The 20,238-nt window shown below is 40.9% G+C and overlaps 1 protein-coding gene across 1 annotated transcript; it reads right to left on the bottom strand.

Moving 5' to 3' along the window:
* Window positions 1-353: 353 nt before the first annotated feature.
* On the bottom strand, window positions 354-10,465 carry SCRG1 (stimulator of chondrogenesis 1). The gene is made up of 3 exons (XM_055118984.1): window positions 10,336-10,465; window positions 4,023-4,278; window positions 354-445 (listed from the first exon to the last, which is right to left on the bottom strand). The coding sequence occupies exons 2-3, from the start codon at window positions 4,262-4,264 to the stop codon at window positions 391-393; spliced, it is 297 nt and encodes a 98-aa protein (XP_054974959.1). The 5' UTR covers window positions 4,265-4,278; window positions 10,336-10,465; the 3' UTR covers window positions 354-390.
* Window positions 10,466-20,238: the final 9,773 nt, after the last annotated feature.

Here is a 20,238-nt window from a genome sequence, read left to right as displayed (position 1 = left end):
ACCATATGGGATGCTGGGAATCGAACTCGGGTCTGCCACGTGAAAGGCAAACACCCTACCCACTGTGTTATTGTTCCAGCCCCAAGAATTGAACTTTCTACCTTATGAAGCCTGCATCTGGGAAACAGAATTATTTTACTGAGACAGTGGATACTCATTGGTGAAAAAATTTCTAGCCCAAAATGTGAGCAGTGCCAACAATATCCACAGAGATAAAAGAAATAAAATATATTGTATTACTACTTAACACAAGTTTACTTGTCTTAGGCATGAATTTATGGAGTCTGTGCTTTATTGTACTATATAGAAGAAACTAGAATTACAGTTACACTGACTAAATGGAGTTTACAGGAAATTAGGAATGGCGTTCTCTGAAGTCCTGGAAGATTCTCAGTGATGACTGCAAGGAATCACAAATGATATCTTTGGGCCAAAGAACACATCTCTGAAAGAAAAGAGAACATGTTCAAATTCAGCTGAAATATAAGATATACATTAATCTTTTCTGGGTTAAAATAGACAGTGATTTCCAAAATTTCAGATATGCTTATCATCATATCTGATTATAAAATACAAAGACCAACAACGACTGAGAAGGCAATCAGTTCTATTCTGCTCCCAATCATTTGGCAGTGAGCTATGCTATCATCTACATAAAGGAAAAGATTATGTAATCTCAAACTCTTATATTTTTTTCTTTTCCATATGGGATGAACAATGGAACTTAAATCAACAGGTAACATGCAGAAAATTGGACATTTGGGGCAGGAACGATAGCACAGAGTGGGTAGGGCATTTGCCTTGCACGCAGCTGACCCGGGTTTGATCCCTGGCATCCCATATGATTTCCCCGAGCACTGACAGGAGTGATTACTGAGTGCAGAGCCAGGAGTAACATTGCCAGATGTGACCCAAAAAGCAAAAACAAACAAAACAACAACAACAAGGAAAATTTGATGTTAAAGGGATGGTGAGCTAGACAGCAGCTGATTCGAGGCCTAGACTCAATCCCCAGCACTGTGTGGATCCCCTGAGCACCACCAGTATGACTCCAAGCAGTAACCTCTGGTCACCACTGGGTATGGTCCTAAAAACAAAATGATAAAAAATATTATCAGAACCCAGAGGCAAGGACTTCGAGCATCTGCTTTGTAAACATATGTCATCCCTTTAAGTCCCTGGTATCTCACATACTCTGAGTACAATCCTGGTAACTCTGCTCTTTAAATGTGTGCCACGAGTGATTTCTGGATCTACTACAATGAGGTGTGTGAGCACCAAAAATGGATGCCCACCTGCTGCTCATACCATAGCAACAAGGACATGTGAGCGTCATGGCCATAAGTGTGTGAGTGAGCATGTACAGGAGCACCATCATGAGACCCAGAGAGCACCACAATGGTAACCCATCTGCCTCGATGAAGACTGTGTGCCCTGCAGAGTTCGGGCACAAACACGGGCTAAAGAAGTACAAACCTCTGTGAGCACTGTGACTGAGTGTGTGAGTGATGCAGCCCAGTAAATAGCCTCCGGCAAGCATGACAGCTAAAAATGTGTGAGCACCGAGGCTAGACGGATGTGCAATGCCAGATCATTATAACAGCATTATCAGGTGCCAGAGCAATAGTACAGTGGGGAGGGCATTTGCCTTGCACACGGCTGATCAGGGTTCAATCCCCGGCATCCCATATGGTCTCCCAAGCACTGCCAGGAGTAACCTCTGAGCATCGCTGGGTGTGACCCCAAAAGCAAAAGGAAACAAACAAGCAAACAAACAATAACAACAACAACAAAACAACAGCATTATCAGCAACAAGGGAGGGAAGAAAGAGGGGAATAAAACAACTTATTTGAAATAAAGAAATATATTTCTAGATTTTCTGGGGATGGGAGAAATAGGAAGCGATTCTACTCTTGACAGGAAGCGCATATGAGGTAAGGTATGCATGGGAAAATGTTGTAAAATTGTACATACATGCAAGGTTGTATCACCAGTAGGGCCCATTAGAAATGTCGTTAGCATGAAATGTACAGCATGATAGCTAGAGAGAATATAGTTCTGTCGTGTGTCTGAAAGGTTTTAAGACAATAGAACCTAGAAATTCACATCACCAAGCAAATCTATTTTCGTGAGTTTTATGTGAGATATTGGTTGTTAAACTTATTATGACAATCATTTCACAGCATATGTTTACCAAATCATGCTGTATACCTTCAACTTAAAAAGTACTGCTTGTCAATTAGATCTTAATGCAAGAACTAGGATATTGAATTAGAAGTTGTGTTTATTGCAGGGGATAGAAAAATAATATTATTTAGCAAGGTGAATTTGTTGCAATTGGGAATAAAGTTTATTTAAAATCAGATAGAAGGGGCTGGAGTGATAGCACAGTGGGTAGGGTGTTTGCCTTGCACGTGGCCACCCAGGTTCAATTCCCAGCATCCCATATAGTCCTCTGAGCATCTCCAGGAGTAATTCCTGGGTGCGTGAGCCAGGAGTAGCCCCTGTGCATCGCCGAGTATGATCCAAAAAGCAAAATTAATTCTGTACACTGACACATCTATTCCTACACATTTTCATTGTATTCTATTCTTAGCTATAGTATAGATATCCACAAAAATTAAGCTATAGCACAGCAGTCGGGCATTTGCCTTGCACCCAGCTGACCTGGGTTCGATTTCTCTGCCCCTCTCGGAGAGCCCGGCAGGCTACCGAGAGTATCTCGCCCACACGGCATAGTCTGGCAAGCTACCCGTGGCGTATTTGATGTGCCAAAAAACAGTAACAACCAGTCTCATAATGGAGACGTTACTGGTGCCTGCTCGAACAAATCAATGAGCAACAGAATGACATTGATTACAGTGATACAGTGATAAGTATAAGTTCATTTGGTAGATTTGGATTCCATCTTATACTTACAAAAATGAAACATGGTATTTTAACATTAATTGACATTTCATTTGTTTAACCTGGAGAAATAGAGCCATTTTGTTAAGTTACTTAACTCAAGTTTTTGAAAGTATTTTTCAGTACGGTAATTCTTGAACCTTATAATGCATCAGAATCAGGAGGGTTTATTCAACCCTAATCCCTATGCCTCACCTCCAGGGCTCCTGATTTAGGAGATTGGTCTGCTGTCAAGTGCAGATGTGCTCTTAGAACCAGAATTCAGGTGATATTGAAGGTATTGCTCTGGAGACACATTTTATGAATTAACTGACTTGGTATAAAAAACACCTGACACAAATAAAAAAAGCTGAACACTGGTCTTGGTGCTGATACTAATCAGGTATGTGTGATGGTGTTAATGAATTTACCTAATTTCCTAACCTTTCCTTGATAAGATGGATATATCCGTTTCTACCTCATAGCTTTCTTGAGAGAAAGAAAGTATGGTGACAAATGCTGAAAGACATTTTTAAAAAGTAACCATCTGAAATAATCAAGATTATTAAATTTGGATATTCTTTAATAATCAGGGGAAATGATTTTAAAATCAAAAGCTAATAAGATTTATTGATGTATTTTATTGTCTTATAATTTCTACTTTGAAGGTCAATTAATAAATTCTAGCTAATTTCAGGTTTGCTTCTACATAAGAAGAAAGTTTATCTTTGACCGTTCTCAAACTTTCCTGCCCAGTTAATTACTGTTCATTGGGATCTTATATCTAAAGAATTTTATTAGTTTTCAAATTGATTTAAAAGATCAACCTTGAAGTTGATTCCTGTTACCAGTAGATTTTTGGGTGTGTGGTAAAAATCAGATAAGAAGTCTACTGTTTATTATATTGGTGTTATGACTAATTTTCTGGTTTTAGTTTAGTTTTATTAAAATGTGTCAAACCCCATTTCTTAAGTGAAAACATTCAGCTCCATGCACAATGCTGATGATTCTAGATAAAGTTGAGGTTCAAAGGAGATGTTACTAAATAGAGGTAATTTATCTAAGCAAACTCATTATGAAACAACTGTTTTGCATTCATTTCAGCGCTGTGGGTTGTATGAATGCATTTCCTTACTTTGGGCAGCAGAGCAATTCACTGAAGTTGCAGTAACAGATCATTTCACATCTCTTTCCAGCCCAGAAATGATTCTGGATATTTCCATCTGTCTTGGGTAGGTCAGGTACTCCTTCTGGAAGGCTATGACAGTTGCCATCTTTTAGTAGCTTTCTGTAGCAAGACAGGCGATTGGTGGGCATGGCCTGGTGGCCTAGCAGCAAAGACAACCCGATGATAACAGGAAGTACCACAAATTTCATCTTGACTTCCAGCCCTGAGGTAGATTAAAAAAAAAATTAGAATATATTGGTGTTCCCTTCCTTCCTTCCTTCCTTCCTTCCTTCCTTCCTTCCTTCCTTCCTTCCTTCCTTCCTTCCTTCCTTCCTTCCTTCCTTCCTTCCTTCCTTCCTTCCTTCCTTCCTTCCTTCCTTCCTTCCTTCCTTCCTTCCTTCCTTCCTTCCTTCCTTCCTTCCTTCCTTCCTTCCTTCCTTCCTTCCTTCCTTCCTCTCTCCCTCCCTCCCTCCCTCCCTCTCTCTCTCTTTCTTTCTTTCTTTCTTTCTTTCTTTCTCTCTCTCTCTCTCTTTCTTTCTTTCTTTCTTTCTTTCTTTCTTTCTTTCTTTCTTTCTTTCTTTTCTTTCTTTCTTTCTTTCTTTCTTTCTTTCTTTCTTTCTTTCTTTCTTTCTTTCTTTCTTTTTTCTTTTTTGCTTTTTGGGTCACACCCGGCAATGCACAATACTCCTGGATCTGCACTCAGGAATTACTCCTGGTGGTGCTCAAGGGACCATATGGGATGCTGGGAATTGAACCCAGGTTGGCTGCTTGTGAGGCAAACGCCATACCTGTGGTGCTATCACTCCAGCTCCTCTCTCTTCCTTTCTCTCGCTTCATTCCTCCATCCCTCTGTCCTTCCCTCCCTTTCCTTCTTTCTTTCTTTTTAGGTTCTTGGGCTACACCCAGAGTTGCTTAGGTGTTACTCCTGGCTGTGAACTCAGGAATCACTACTGGCAGTACTTGGGAGACCACTTGAGATGCCAGGGATCAAATCCAGGCCAGCTGCATGCAAGGCAAACATCTCACCCACTGTATTATTTCTTGGTTCTCTTTTTTTGTTTTTTGAAGATGAACTTCTTTTCAATATATAGTTCTATATATTAGAAACTTAGAAACTCCTGGGTAGAAAGACTACACTGCACTGCACTGTTGTCCTGTTGTTCATTGATTTGCTTGAGTGGGCACCAGTAATGTCTCCATTGTGAGACTTGTTGTTACTGTTTTTGGCAAATCGAATACACCACGGGTAGCTTGCCAGGCTCTGCCATGCAGGCAGAATACTCTCAGTAGCTTGCTGGGCTCCCCAAGAGGGACAGAGGAATCGAACCCGTTGGCGGTGTGCAAGGCTAATGCCCTACCCGCTGTGCTATTGCTCCAGGTAGAAAAACTAGGGATCAATATTTTCTATCCTCCTATTTGAATGAGTTTATTCCAAATATGTTTTATGACCATCTACAATATAAATCAGTAGCATTATTATTACTGTTGTCATTGTTGTTGCTTTGCAATTCCAGGAACTGAACCTGGGTCTCATGCATGCAAGGCATAGACCTTACCACTGAACCACACCCGCAACTAGCATTTCGCATGTTTGATAAGCATCAAATACTTTGATTTCTTCAGAGAAATATTGAATAAGAATGGTCGCGGAAGGGAAGCATAGTGACCATAGCTAGAATTTGTGTTATTAAGTTCCCAGAGTAATTATTTTGTGTACTTAAAGCACTGTCATAGCACTATCGTCCCATTGTTCATCGATTTGCTTGAGCAGGCACCAGTAACATCTCCATTGTGAGACTTGTTGTTACTGTTTTTGGCATATTGAATATGCCACGGGTAACTTGCCAGGCTCTGCCATGAGGGCGGGATACTCTCAGTAGATTGCCTAGCTCTCTGAGAGGGAAAAAGGAATCGAACCCAGGTTGGCCATGTGCAAGGCAAACGCCCTACCTGCTATGCTATCGCTCCAGTCCTTTTGTGTATTCAGTAGAGAAAAATTGCTTTCAAAGAGGTAAAACAGGCTAGAACAAATAATGTCATCATACCATGGTCTTGGTCTAGTCCATTTTAGCAATATTGTCAAAGAATTTGTATCTCTACCTGAGAGAAAGTAAAAGCTGACTGACAAAAGAAAATGAAAATTGCCACTGACAAATCAAAATGATAGTCTATGAACATATTTCAGGCTTAATCACGTTTTTTAAATAAGCCCAAATTGACCCTCCTGCACTGCTGGTGGGAATGCTGACTGGTCCAGTCCCTTTGGAAAACAATATGGATGCTTCTCAAAAAATTAGAAATTGAGCTTCCATTTGATCCAGCAATACCACTTCTGGGAATATACCCTGGAGAAACAAAAAAGTATAGTCGAAATGACATCTTCACTTATATGTTCATCGCAGCACTGTTTACAATAGCCAGAACCTGGAAAAAAACCCAGTGCCCAAGAACAGATGACTGGTTAAAGAAACTCTGGTACATATATACAATGGAATGCTATGCAGCTGTTAGAAAAGATGAAGTCCTGAACTTTGCATATAAGTGGATCAACATGGAAAGTATCATGTTAAGTGAAATGAGCCAGAAAGAGAGGGACAGACATAGAAAGATTGCACTCATCTGTGGAATATAAAATAACAGAGTAGGAGACTAATACCCAAGAATAGTAGTATACAATACCAGGAGGTTGACTCCATAGCTTGGAACTTGGCCTCACACGCTGGGGGAAAGTCATACCAAATGGAGAAGGAAACACCAAGTAAATTGTGAGTGGAGATCTCGCGTGGTAAGGGAAATGCGCACTGAAAGTGGACTAGTGATCGAGCATGATGGCCACTCAATACCCTATTGCAGACCACAATACCCAAAAGGAGAGAGAGAGAACAAATTGGAATGCCCTGCCACAGAGGCGGGGTGGGGGGATGGGATTGGGGGGTGGGAGGGATACTGGGTTCGTTGGTGATGGAGAATGGACACTGGTGGAGGGATGGGCTCCCGAACACTGCAAGAGGGAAAAACAAGCACGAAATGTTTGAGTCTGTTACTGTACCCTCACTATGACTCACTAATTTAAAAAAAAAGCCCAAATTATGTGTGTGTGTGTGTGTGTGTGTGTGTGTGTGTGTGTGTGTGTGTGTAGGGTGGGGGTAGGGGATATTATTTCTCACTTTACTTTATAGGCGATATTAAGGAGAAATGGACATGTCTAGGGATAGAGCATCAGAAAAAGAACGTTTATGGATTGAGTGGAAGGAAAGTTAGACAAGAAGCTATCAATCAGCAATGGAGACTGAGGAAAAGAAGTAGAGGCCAAAAAGTGCTGAGAGCCAGGGGGAGGGGGATTAAATTAGTGGGGACAGTTTTGAACAAAGACATCTCAATACTTGGTATTCACTCAGGTTTATTCCTTAAAGTGTCTTCACTGTCCTCCACCACTTAAAAGCAGAAGAATGCAAAATCAGTGTCTTTACTGGTAGTCTGAACAGCAGGGGACCTTGCAGGGGAGTGAGCGCAGACAGCGAAAAGGTGAAGTGCTGAGGTCAGGGCTGGCCCATACCGTGAAGGTTGAGAAGACACCAGCATGATGGCCAGGACTGTCTGTTCCTTTGATTTCTGACCCATGCCTGAGAGTGTCTGCTGCCAGACTGAGCTCACAGTCAGTGCTCAAGTTACAGTCACCAAAGGAGTAAATATATACATTTCTAGAAAAGGAAATGGGTACGTGGCCAGGCTGGGAACGTCTTCAGATTTTCACTGTCTATGCCAGAGCACACAGTACAGTACTATTTCTGTCATAGTCTTAGTCACAGACTATGATGGAAAGTTCCATACCTGGCAAAGACTTACTAGTGGGTTTGGGGGGTGGGAGAGTGTGTGTGCGAGCGTGTGTGTGTGTGCGCGTGCATACGCGCACGCAAGTATGTTTTAAACACTTTATAAATGACCTACTTGAACTAAAGTCTCTTCCTTCACTTAAAAGCAGACAAGCAGCTTTAACTACTATTTAGCAAAAGGGAAATGTTTGAATCAGTACCTTCTGTGAGGCATTAGTTAGTTTTTTTCTAAGGAGCCACCAAACTTAATCCTTGGCAATCCACCCACACCATATATTTTCAAGTGCCAACAAGAGTAAAATGGCTTTGGCAACGTTTTAGCAAACTGCTCTATGTGGTTTTTTTTTCCTCTTTCAATGGAAGTACTGTAGCACTGTAGCACTGTCCTCCCATTTGTTCATTGATTTGCTCAAGTGGGCATCAGTAACGTCTCCATTGTGAGACTTGTTACTGTTTTTGGCACATCGAATATGCCACTGGTTTCTTGCCAGTCTCTGCCATGCGGGATACTCTCGGTAACTTGCCAGGCTCTCCAAGAGGGATGGAGGAATAGAACCCGGGTCAGCTGCATGCAAGGCAAACGCCCTACCCACTGTGCTCTAGTCTAAATTCCTCCTGGAGTACATCCAAATTTACAAAAGAAAATGAAGTTAAAAAATGAATATCTCAAAGAATTAGCCAGAGATCCTTAGTTTTTCATTGGCTTTTTTAAAATTCAATTTTATATAATTAACATCATTTCTAATGTTGTACAATACAATTCAGACCCCCAAGTGGCATAATTTTTTAAACACCAATGCAAAGTATATAGAATTATGAGCAAGATGTTTCCAATTAAGCAATAAATCATTGCCACCATGCTGTAGGTAGGGATTTGTAAATTTCGATTGGGTGAGTGTATTTGGCACTGATAAGCTTTTGAATGGCGGTAATTAAGTGGAGACTTTAAAAAGAAAAATTATCTCATTAAATGGCACAAACTAACTGCACTCTGTAGTTTAAGTGTTCAGACATTTATGTGCAATGGTCATAAAGAATGCTGATGTCAGTTCTGGGAATTGGTATTAAGGGCAGTGGAATGAAACAGCGTTGACGAATTAGACAAAAAGGGCAGTTGGTTTTCATATTTCTTTCAAAGCACAGCAAGAGGGAAGAAAAGGCTGAAAAAGCAAATGGAAATTTCATTGACATTTAGGAAATCAAAATTACAGTTGGAAGAGATTAAAATTGCTGTCCACTCCAATGTGTCCCATTCCTCTTTCACTAGAGGGTGAAAATCACTGTTATTTCTAGGAGGCTCTAATTTTCTTGTTAATTGAGTTAGAGTGAATCCTAAAGTAAAACTTCTTAGTTATGTTAAGGGGACAGAAGTGGAGTTACAAAGCGAAGAAGTCTTTCAAACTCCATTACAACACAGATGGTGGGGCTGGAGAAATAGTGCAGTGAGTAGGATGCTTGCCTTGCATGCAGTAAAACTGGGTTCAATCCCCACATCCCATGTGGTCCTCAAAGCCCCACCAGGAGTAATCCCTGAGTACAGAGCCAGGAGTAAGTCCTGAGCACCACAGAGTATGGGCCTCAAACCAAAACTCAAACAAAAAAACAAACCCAGGCACAATTGGCTCAAAGAACACAACTTTCATCTGTAGAAGTACCAGAACTATACCTTTCTAAAAAGGGAGTTACCTTCACGCCTCTCCTAAAGAAAGCTAGAAAATGCTATCAGTTTCAACCTCATGTCTTTCTATCTATTGTCCCTGTCACAATAAGTCGTCATCACTGCAGAAAAGGATTCTCATCTGGGAGTGCTTTTCACAGCCCATGTAACAGAATAAAAGAATTTTAAGGAGGAATTTTATAAGCCCAACGGGAAGAAGTGATCCCTTTATCTTGGTGAGACAGACACTATATTGTTCCAGACTGGGGCTTCCAAGAAGGAATGTACTGAATTCCTTCTTTGTATTTATTTACATGTTCATACTAGTTTCTTTTTAGGAATCTGGACTACTACAAACATTTGCTTCTTAGAGACTGCCTTTACCTTCACGTTGAGAAAATAATCTAGAGCTATACTGAGTGCATTAAAAATGAAAGCATGTGTTTTTTTATCCAAAGGACAGACTAGTGACGTCCGGTTTGTGTGAGATTAGATTCAGAATGGATATGGCCATTGATAAGGAAGAGCAGAGAAGAAGCAGCTTCCTCTAACCCTGCAATTAAGGCACTTGCCCAGATAACGGACTGACATTTCCCTTTTAACTCTGTTTTACAGTCTAGTGAAAAGTCTTTTTCCATACAAGCAAGATCCTTTTCACAGTCCATGTATCGTGTCATAGGTCCTCTGTCTTTTTCTTCCCACTCAACACGTCACTATAGTACTGTTGTAATCTAGAGTATTTGGGGTAGAATGAAAGAAAAATATATATTTATAAGAAAAAATAGCATACCTGTTTCTTCTCTTCTTTTGGTCTTCTTGTCAGAAGAATCTTTTTAAATGCTCCAACTCACTGGGTGAATTTGGGCAAAAGGAGGAGAGATGAGGGGTTGGGAGAAGGTGAATGAATCTTTGTGTGCTTGTCTCTCCCTGGGTTGACTGACTTGCTGCTTCAGCCAGGACTGGGGAGGAGAGAGGGAGGGAGTAGGAGAGAGAAGGAGCTGCAGAACTGGCTCCTTCAGAATCTTTAAGCCAGGCCAAAGTGAACAAATCTGTTTCTACACACAGGGAAGTCACTGGTCTCTAAGAGACCTCTGAAAGGCAGACTCCTGGAGGGGAAAAAAGACTGGAGGAATTTCAAAGAACACAGAAAAAAAGAGCTTTACCTTAGAGAAATACAGTGTGTGTGTGTGTGTTGGTGTGTGTGTGTGTGTTTAGTGAGGGAGAGGTTGGAGAGGAACCAAAGGAGGCAGAAAAGCAGAAGGGAAAATAGCAATATGTTTTTTTCTTTTTCATAGTTTCCTGTGTTTTGTTTTTCACCAAGTTTTCCTCCTCATCTAGATCTCTTTTTATAATATTTCGGTGGGCTATACATTCCCACTCTCCAGCTCCTCGCCCAAAAGGTCATGTGTAGCCAATATTAAAGCAAAGAAAGAAAAGGATTAAAAAGGAAATCCATGTCTCAGAAATAAAGGCACGAAAGAAACTTCACTCGTTTTGAACAAGTTGTACTGATTCATAACCTCTGTTAACTAGTTTTTAGTTATTTTTGCTGCTTACAATATGAAGGAATGTCCCAGGAGTTAAAAAAAATCAACAGAATTGGGGTGATCTACACAGAAAGTGGATGAAAGGGAATTCTAGGTTGTATGAGGGTGAAGGAGAAGGTGACGAATTTGGGTACTATGGGTAGTTTTATATATGACTGACACTAAGAATAGCAGGAGATAAAATTAACAGGCATATCAATGAAGTACCACACAAGCTATGCTTAAATGTTGGGGGGGGGGGTTACAGCCTAAACTTATTTATAAAGTTGAAAAGGAAAGAAATCTTACATAGAAAAAAGGGCAACAGTGTTCCAATTCCAAACAGATACATTACATTTTGCCAATAAGAAAACTACAGATTGATATTGATAAAGATTTTAAAAATCCTCAATAAAATGCTAACTAAATTCAACCAATATCCTGAAAGAATTTGACACCATAATTATGTGGAGTTTATTCCAGGATGTAAGGATGGTTCAACATATACAAATCAGGGGCTGGATCGATAGCACAGTGGGTAGGGCATTTGCCTTGCACGCAGCCAACCCGGGTTACATTCCCAGCATCCTATATGGTCCCGGAGCACTGCCGGGAGTAATTCCTGAGTGCAGAGCCAGGAGTAATCCTTGTGCATGGCTAGGTGTGACCCAAAAAGCAATATATATATATATATATATATATATATATATACACACATACATGTATATATTTGTATATATATACATATATATACAAATTAGTAAGCTTAGTATGCCATATCAGCAGAGAACCAGTGTAATTGTACAGTAGGTAGGGTACTTGCTTTGCATGCAGTAGGTCTGAGTTTGACCCCTGGCATCCCATATGGTCTTCCAAGTCTCACCAGGAATGATCCCTGGTGGTGTAGCCAAGAATAAGCCCTGAGCGTGGTGTTCGCCATATTAAGACGACCACAGATGGGATTTACGACAAAAACTGCAGCAAAAGAACACAAGGGTGCTCTTGGGAAGGTGGGAGGCACCGGCCCCTCCCACCGCTGAGATGTGATCCCGGGGGCCGCACGCGTGTGCAGCCTCTCCACAGCTGCACAAGCATGAACCCAGACCCAGCAAAACCTCTTTCGGCATGGGCAACTCCTCGCAGAATGTCTACAGCCTGAGAACTAAGCCTCGGCCCCGTGCTAGCCCAGGAGGGGAAAGGTATTTCTCTCTCTCTCGCCTCTTTCTCTCCGGGGATGAAGGGCGCGGTGTCCGCCATATTAAGACGACCACAGATTGGGTTTTCAAGCCTGCAATGATCCAATATCTGGAAGAAATCTCCCTGGACTTTGTGTTAAAGTACAGAAATTCAAAACTAAATTCAAAAAAATTCGCGGCTACTGTGGCCGCACGACCTTATTTGTTTTCACAGTAGGTCTGAATCTAGTGGGGTACTCCTAACAAAAAAGTGAGGTTGGTGTTGAAATATTGAATGTAACCAAAGTAAACAGAATGTAAATTGAAACTTATCAGTTTCAAAGGTAGGGGGCGAGATGGGAGGTGTACTGTGTGGGGTTTTTTTTTTGGTGGTGGTATATGGGCACTGGTGAAGGGATGGTTGTTTCAGCATTGTATAACTGAGACCTAAGCCTGAAAGCATTGTAATCTTCCACACGGTGATTTAATATAAAATAAAATTTTTATTTAAAAAAAAAGAATAAGCCCTGAGCATAGCTCAATGTGACACCCAAACAAAACCAAATAAAACATACCAACAAAAGGAATGATGACAATCATATAGTCATCACAAAAGATGCAGAAATAACATTTGACGAAATTCAGCATCTTTCCATGATCAGACAAAAAACAATCTCAAAAGATGGATATAGAAAAGTGAAGATCATTGGCCACTCAGGTGCAGGGTGGGGGGGTGGGAGGGGGGTATATTGGGGTTCTTGGTGGGGGAACAGGTGCACTGGTGAAGGGATGGGGATTTGATCATTATATGACTGAGACTTAAACCTGAAAGCTTTGTGATTTTTGCCACGGTGATTCAATAAAATAAAATTTTTTTAAAAAGATGGATATAGAAAAAATATATACCTCTACATAACAAAGGCTTTGTGTGATAAAATCACAACCAATATCATATTCAAGGGCAAAACAGAAAGCTTTTCACTTAAGATCAAGAGCAAGGCAAAGATGTCTACTCTCACCACTGTTATTCAATAGTAAGTTTTACAAAGAGCAATTGTGGTGGTGGGGTGGGGTGCGGAAAGAGAACTCAATGGACTGGAGCACTTGACTTGCATGCATGAGACCCAGGGTCTGATCCTCAGCACCACAGGATCCCCTGAATCAAGAATAAGCTCTGTGTAGCACTGGTTTCCCCCCTAAAATAGACAAACAAAAAAGAGCAATTAAAAATAGTAAGGGCTTAATATACGACCAAAAACAACAGAACCTCAGAACTGGTCAACAGAACTGAACTGACCCCAACAGAGGGAGAGTAGAGAGGGAGAGTAGTGAGTGGATTCAATGGCAAGGAGACACAGACAATGGTAGAAAAAAGCTGACACTCTCGTGGAGGATGTAATGGCCCATTGTGTGTGGGAAATCCTTTCATTAACAGTATTGTGAATTGGGGCTGGGATGATAGTACAGTGGGTAGGGCTTTTGCCTCGCATGCGGTTGACTCAGGTTCAGTCCCCACATCCCGTATGGCCCCGCCAGGAGTAATTCCTGAGTGCAGAGCCAAGAGTAACCCATGAGCATTGGTAGGTGTCACCCAAAAGGCAAAAAAAAAAAAAAGACAAAAAAAAACCCCAGTATTGGGCTGGAGCAATAGCACAGCAGGTAGGGCGTTTGCCTTGCATGCGGCCGACCTGGATTCGATTCCCAGCATCCCATATGGTCCCCTGAGTACCGCCAGGGGTGATTCTTGAGTGCAGAGCCAGGAGTAACACCTGAGCATCGCCAGGTGTGACCCAAAAAGCAAAAATTAAAAAAAAATTAATTTTTTAAAAAACCCAGTATTGTGAATCATGGTGTCTAAATTTTTTTTTTTAATTTTTTAAAAAAGCAGTTAGGTAAGAGAAGGGTATAAAAGACATCCAAACTGGAAAGGGAAATATAATGCTACCTTTATTTGCAGATGACATGATAACATATATCAAAAAATCTCAAAGATACCAGTAAAAATCTAATTGAAGTGGTAAATTTATAGACTATACAAATAATATACTAAAAAGGCTTCATTCCTATAAGTGAATAACAAACTAGCATGAAGAGAAATCAGGAAATAATTCCATTAATAGATAAAACAGTGTTAAATGCCGTGGAATAAATTTATTTATTTATTGTTTTGTTTTATCGCTTATCTGCACAGCTTTGCGAGCTCAGACGTTAGCTTGTGGTTGCCTGAGGCTCGTGCCAAACCATGTTGACGAATGAGCTCGAGAGTTTCCAAAGACAGGCATCTGTTTGTGGTTTTCTCACTCTTGGCATTCTTCGTGCAGTCATGGGGGAGCTGAACCAGTCGATTGTATTCCTTGTCCATGTTGTCAAGGACAGCATCTTCCCACGTTGTCGCAATAGTGCCAAAGAGCTCCCAGTTGGTGGTCATTCTGGGAGTTCCTTTCTTAAATTTAAATTTTGCAGACCTTTCTCCCCACTCTGTGAAGTAGAATTTTTGCACGAAGGAGACGGTTGTCTGATCCTATTAGAAATTTTGGGACAACAGCGACATCGGTCAGGCAAAACCTTTGATTGAATATGATGTGGTCAATTTCATTGTGGAACTGTCCACCGGGAGACTCCCATGTCCAGCGTTTAGATTCGGCCTTCTGGAACTGTGAGTTACCATGGATGATCTTGGTCGACATGATGAACTCAGATAGTCTCTCACCCTGATCGTTCCATTTTAGGCCATGGGTCCCAATGTGGAGTTCTTCAGGCGACCTTCTCGGTCCTATCTTGGCATTAAAATCACCAACAATGATCTTGTAGAAGGTGTGATCTTCTTTATAGAACCTCTCCAGTTCCATATAGAACTTCTCAATTTCTTCTTCATCGTAGTTGGATGTTGGTGCGTAGTTGACGAAGATAGAAACTGCAGGCAGTGAGCCACATCTATTCAAGCGTAATCAAGGACGCTGTCTTGTTTGCCAAGACATCAAAAATCTGATGGGCTGGACATGTAATGAGATTCAGAGATGACCGCTGGACTAGAGCAGTTACTGACTAGATTCCACAGAACGTCAAAAGACCGTGTGGTCGCCCACCAACAAGGTGGTCCGACTTCTTCGTCAAAACCCTGAATGAACGATTTGAGGCTCTTCGTGTTCCTGGAGCGAGCAGATATCATTGGGCTACACTAGCTCATGACAGGGACAAATGGAGACGTTACTGGTGCCTGCTCGAGCAAATAGTAGATCAAAGGGAAGACAAGTGATACAAGTAATTGTTTTGGGTCCACATCCTCCATTACTCAGGGCTTACTCTAGGCTTTGCACTCAGGAATTACTCCTGGTGGTGCTCAGGGAACCAAATGGGATGCCAAGAATTGAATCCATGTTGACCGTATGCAAATCAAATGCCCTACTCTCTGACTATTGCTCCAGCCCTGACTTGAATAAATTTAAATAAAGAAGTTAAATATCTCTACACTGAAAACTATAAGACACCACTGAAATAAATAGACATCTAGGGATGGATATCTAGTGCCTGTGGACTCGAAGAATTAACACAATATCTAAAGCAACATGTAAGGTCAATGCAATCACTTTCAAATCCTAACTGTATTCTTTATAGATCTGTAACAAAAATGTTACAAATTTTATTTGAAACTACAAAGGATTCAAATAACAAAAACACTCCTAAGAAAGTGATAGTTTCACTCTCTCAGGAGATATCACATTCCCTGATTTCAAGCCATACAACAAAGTGCTATTAATTAAAACAACATGGTGTTGGAATAAAAACACACACATCAATGAAGGCGAATTAATAAACCTAAAGTAAAGCCACACACATCTGGGCAAGTCATTTGCAACAAGTGAGCCAAGAATATACAGTAGAACAAAGGAAGTTTATTCAGCACCGGGTGTTGTGAGCAGGGGAACCGAAATCTCGCATGGACAAGGTCTTTCATTCAATCCCTTGCAATGCATGCATCCCAACCCATCAGTACTAAAAAGAGCCCTGATGGCCCCTTTGAACTACCAGTTAGGACCCCTAAGATAACATAACAAATAAATACACATATAGTATGGGGAGAACTGGATAGCTATGTGTAAAAGAGTGACGCTAAAGAGCTATCACTATACCCGAGCATTAGTTCAAAGGGGCTTAGATCTGGATTGAACACCTGAGATTACAAAATACATGATGCTCTTCTTTTTTTTTTCTTTTTGGGTCACACCCAGCAATGCTCAGGGGTTACTCCTGGCTCTGCACTCAGGAATCACCCCTGGCAGTGCTCAGGGGACCGAGCATATGGGATGCTGGGAATTGAACCCGAGTCGGCCGCGTGCAAGGCAAACGCCGTACCCGCTGTGCTATCGCTCCAGCCCCCCATGCTGCTCTTCTTTTTATTTTTTTTGGGTTTTTGGGTCACACCTGGCGATGCACAGGGGTTACTCCTGGCTCTTCACTCAGGAATTACCCCTGGCGGTGCTCAGGGGACCATATGGGACGCTGGGATTAGAACCCGGGTCGGCTGCATGCAAGGCAAACGCCCTACCCGCTGTGCTATCGCTCCAGCCCCACCATGATGCTCTTCGACCTCAGTCATACAGATATGTTTTTGCTCTGATGGGGAGTGGGGTGCATACCCAGCATTACTCAGAGCTTCTGGCTCTGCACTCAGGAATCATTCCTGGTGGAGCTCAGGGAACCATATGGGATGCCAGAAATCAAACCCTGGTCATCTTTGTGCAAGGCAAATGCCCTACCTGCTGTATGATCACTCCGGTCTTTTATAGATATATTTGAGGACTTGACTTCAATAGTAAAAAAAATCAAAGTTAAAGAAATAAATGGGACACCATCAAACTAAAAAACTTCTGGCAATAAAAACTTGCATCAAAATTAAAAGACATCTCACTAAATGGAAGAAGATAGTTGCACATTCTATACCAGACAAGATATGTATCTCAAATCTACAATGAATTCATAAAACTCAGCAATGAAACATCAAACAACCCTATTCTTTTTTAACAGGCAGAGGATTTGAATAGTGACTTGTCCAGAGAAGACACAGAGATGGCCGATAAGCCCATGTAAAATGCTCATCATTTCTTTATTAGGGAAATGTAAATCAAAACTAAACAAAATACCACCTCACACCTGTGATGAAGCCATTGTCAATAGACAAGAAACAAGTGTAGAGGAGGCTGTGGGGAGAAACAAATACTTATACACTGTTGGGGGGAAGAAAAATAGCAGAAAAAAGAATGATGAAATCTTGCTTAAAGAATATCATGCTTAGTGAAATAAGCCAGATGGAGAAAGACAAACGTATGATTTCATGCACATGTGGCATATAAAGAAAGCAAACAGATGAACTTAATAAAACAAAAACAAACATTTAAATTCTAAGACCAATTAGTGATTTCCAAAATGGATAGAAGAAGAGGGGTGAGTAAATCTGGACCAAGGGGACAATTGTACAGCGAAGGACAGAATTGAATGCTGAAGCAGTACACACACATGCTGATGTTCAGTGATGTACACCTGTGACTTATAAGTACTATGATGCAATGCGACTTTAATTTAAAAAAAAAACCAAGGAAGGGGGGCTAGAGCAATAGCACAGCGGGTAGGGCGTTTCCCTTGCACGCAGCAGACCCAGGTTTGATTCCCAGCATCCCATATGGTCCCCTGAGCACCGCCAGGGGTAATTCCTGAGTGCAGAGCCAGGAAGAAACCCCTGTGCATTGCCGGGTGTGATAAAAAAAAAATAAAAAGAAAAAACAAGGAAGAAGAATTAATAGGGGTTTTATCCTGAAAGTGATCAGAAATATTATGTAAACAATATTTAAGAAGGATGGGACATCTGACTATAGCAAGCATATATAGGGTGTGAAAGGAAAGAGACAGGGAGAACAGGCATCATGCAATTATCCGAGGAAGGGCAACTAGGAAGCAAAAATGAAAAGGTTTGGTGACCAGTTAGGTTTTCCTATTTAAGACCAAGCTAGGAGGAGGTGAGGAGACTTTATTAATTTTAAAGACTTAAACTCTTGATATTTTTACATATCTTAGAAACAAAATCAAACACACAAAAAACAAAGAGCAGTTTTTGGTGGTGCAGAAATGTGGAGAGATAGAAACTAATTTGTGAATCAAATTGAAGGAGACTCAGGGCAGAGATAATACAGGGGCTAAGGCACTTGTCTTGCATGCAACCAACCCTGGTTTAATCTCTGGCACCACATATGGTCCTTCTGAACGCTTCCAGGAGTGGTCGCTGTGCACAGAAACAGAAAAATCCCTTGTCACCACCAGGGATGGCCCTGAAACAAAACAAAAATAAGTAAACAAATGAATGCATTTAAGGATACTTAGACACAATGGGAAATGTTTAATAGATAGTTGGAACTCAGATGACCTGGAACCCAGAAAAGAATATTACATGTAATAGATGATTGTGAACAGCTTTATAAAAATAAAATTAAATAAAAAAAGGGAAAGGAGTGGGGCTAAGATCCACTCACATTCACTGATCTGAGGAACCAGTGCATGTAAGCGAGGAGCACAGAGCAAGGAGCACATTGTTATTGAAGCCAAAGAAAGAGTATTTCAAGAATATTAGGAGTGAGTGGAAGGCCCCTAGTAACAGTACTAAAGGGAAACAGCCATACACACCCCAAGACAGAGGTAGTTCAGGCCAAGAGCAAAGTGCAGACCTGCCAAATCAGAAGCAGTTATTGGCCCCGAGTTGGATGTGCCATCTCCATTTTTTGAAGCTGAAGCACATAGCATAGAATCCAAGGAAAGAAATGAGAGGCATGTGTGCGATCTATGACACATTTCTTTGGCGTATTTATAAGCTTCCTGTGAAACTTATTAAAGATAATGCCAGAGATAGAGCTCATTTATTTTTATGATTTAAATGTGTGGAAATGTGAGTATAAGGATGAAAATGGTTCTCCCATAACTCCATCTGAAGAGCCAATCATCTTTTGGAACTCATGTTCATCTAGACCAGAAGTACGAAATCAAAGTAAGTGGGTTTCCTGCAGACAGATCTTTATTTTTTTCTGGTTTACATTATTTTACAGCATTCTTTTATGTTTATATTCTTTTATCCTTTTTATTCCCATTTCCCCATGTAGCCTTTTATTTAATGTCCCCTTATTGCATTTTGTTTCTTTCCACAGCCATGCTTTCTTTCCAAATATTTGTGTTGTCACTTCCCCCCAAGATTTACATTGGAACCTCTTTCTTTCTTTCTTTCTTTCTTTCTTTCTTTCTTTCTTTCTTTCTTTCTTTCTTTCTTTCTTTCTTTCTTTCTTTCTTTCTTTCTTTCTTTCTTTCTTTCTTTCTTTCTTTCTTTCTTTCTTTCTTTCTTTCTTTCTTTCTTTCTTTCTTTCTTTCTTTCTTTCTTTCTTTCTTTCTTTCTTTCTTTCTTTCTTTCTTTCTTTCTTTCTTTCTCTCTCTCTCTCTCTCTCTCTTCCTTCCTTCCTTCCTTCCTTCCTTCCTTCCTTCCTTCCTTCCTTCCTTCCTTCCTTCCTTCCTTCCTTCCTTCTTTCTTTCTTTCTTTCTTTCTTTCTTTCTTTCTTTCTTTCTTTCTTTCTTTCTTTCTTTCTTTCTTTCTTTCTTTCTTTCTCTCACCCAGCAATGCTCAGGAGTTATTCCTGGCTCTACACTCAGGAATTACTCCTGGCGGTGCTTGGGGGACCATATGGGATGTCAGGGATAGAACCCGGGTTGGCCACATGCAAGGCAAACGCCCTACCCGCTGTACTGTCGCTCCAGCCCATTTGTGGTTTTTTTTTTTTTGAAGTGATAACTCATGTGGTAGAGCATATGCCTGATATGTACAAGACCCTAACTTCAATCCCTGTACCCCATGTCTGATCTCTAGCATGATGAGCACTGAGCCACCAAGTCAAACACCTTAAGGGGTGGCTCCTATTTATTTACTTTTTAGTCTCCCCATTTTTCCCCCTCTTTGCCATTTTG

Source organism: Sorex araneus, chromosome 1, assembly GCF_027595985.1.
Source record: "Sorex araneus isolate mSorAra2 chromosome 1, mSorAra2.pri, whole genome shotgun sequence".
Classification (NCBI taxonomy): domain Eukaryota; kingdom Metazoa; phylum Chordata; class Mammalia; order Eulipotyphla; family Soricidae; genus Sorex; species Sorex araneus.
This window is presented reverse-complemented; position numbering and strand designations above follow the sequence as displayed.

Coding starts and splice junctions, on each gene's coding strand:
- SCRG1 (XM_055118984.1), bottom strand. CDS start 4,264: ATGAAATTTGTGGTACTTCCTGTTATCATCGGGTTGTCTTTGCTGCTA. Junction 446..4,022: donor GAATTGCTCTGCTGCCCAAA/GTAAGGAAATGC, acceptor CTTTTCTTTCAG/AGATGTGTTCTTTGGCCCAA.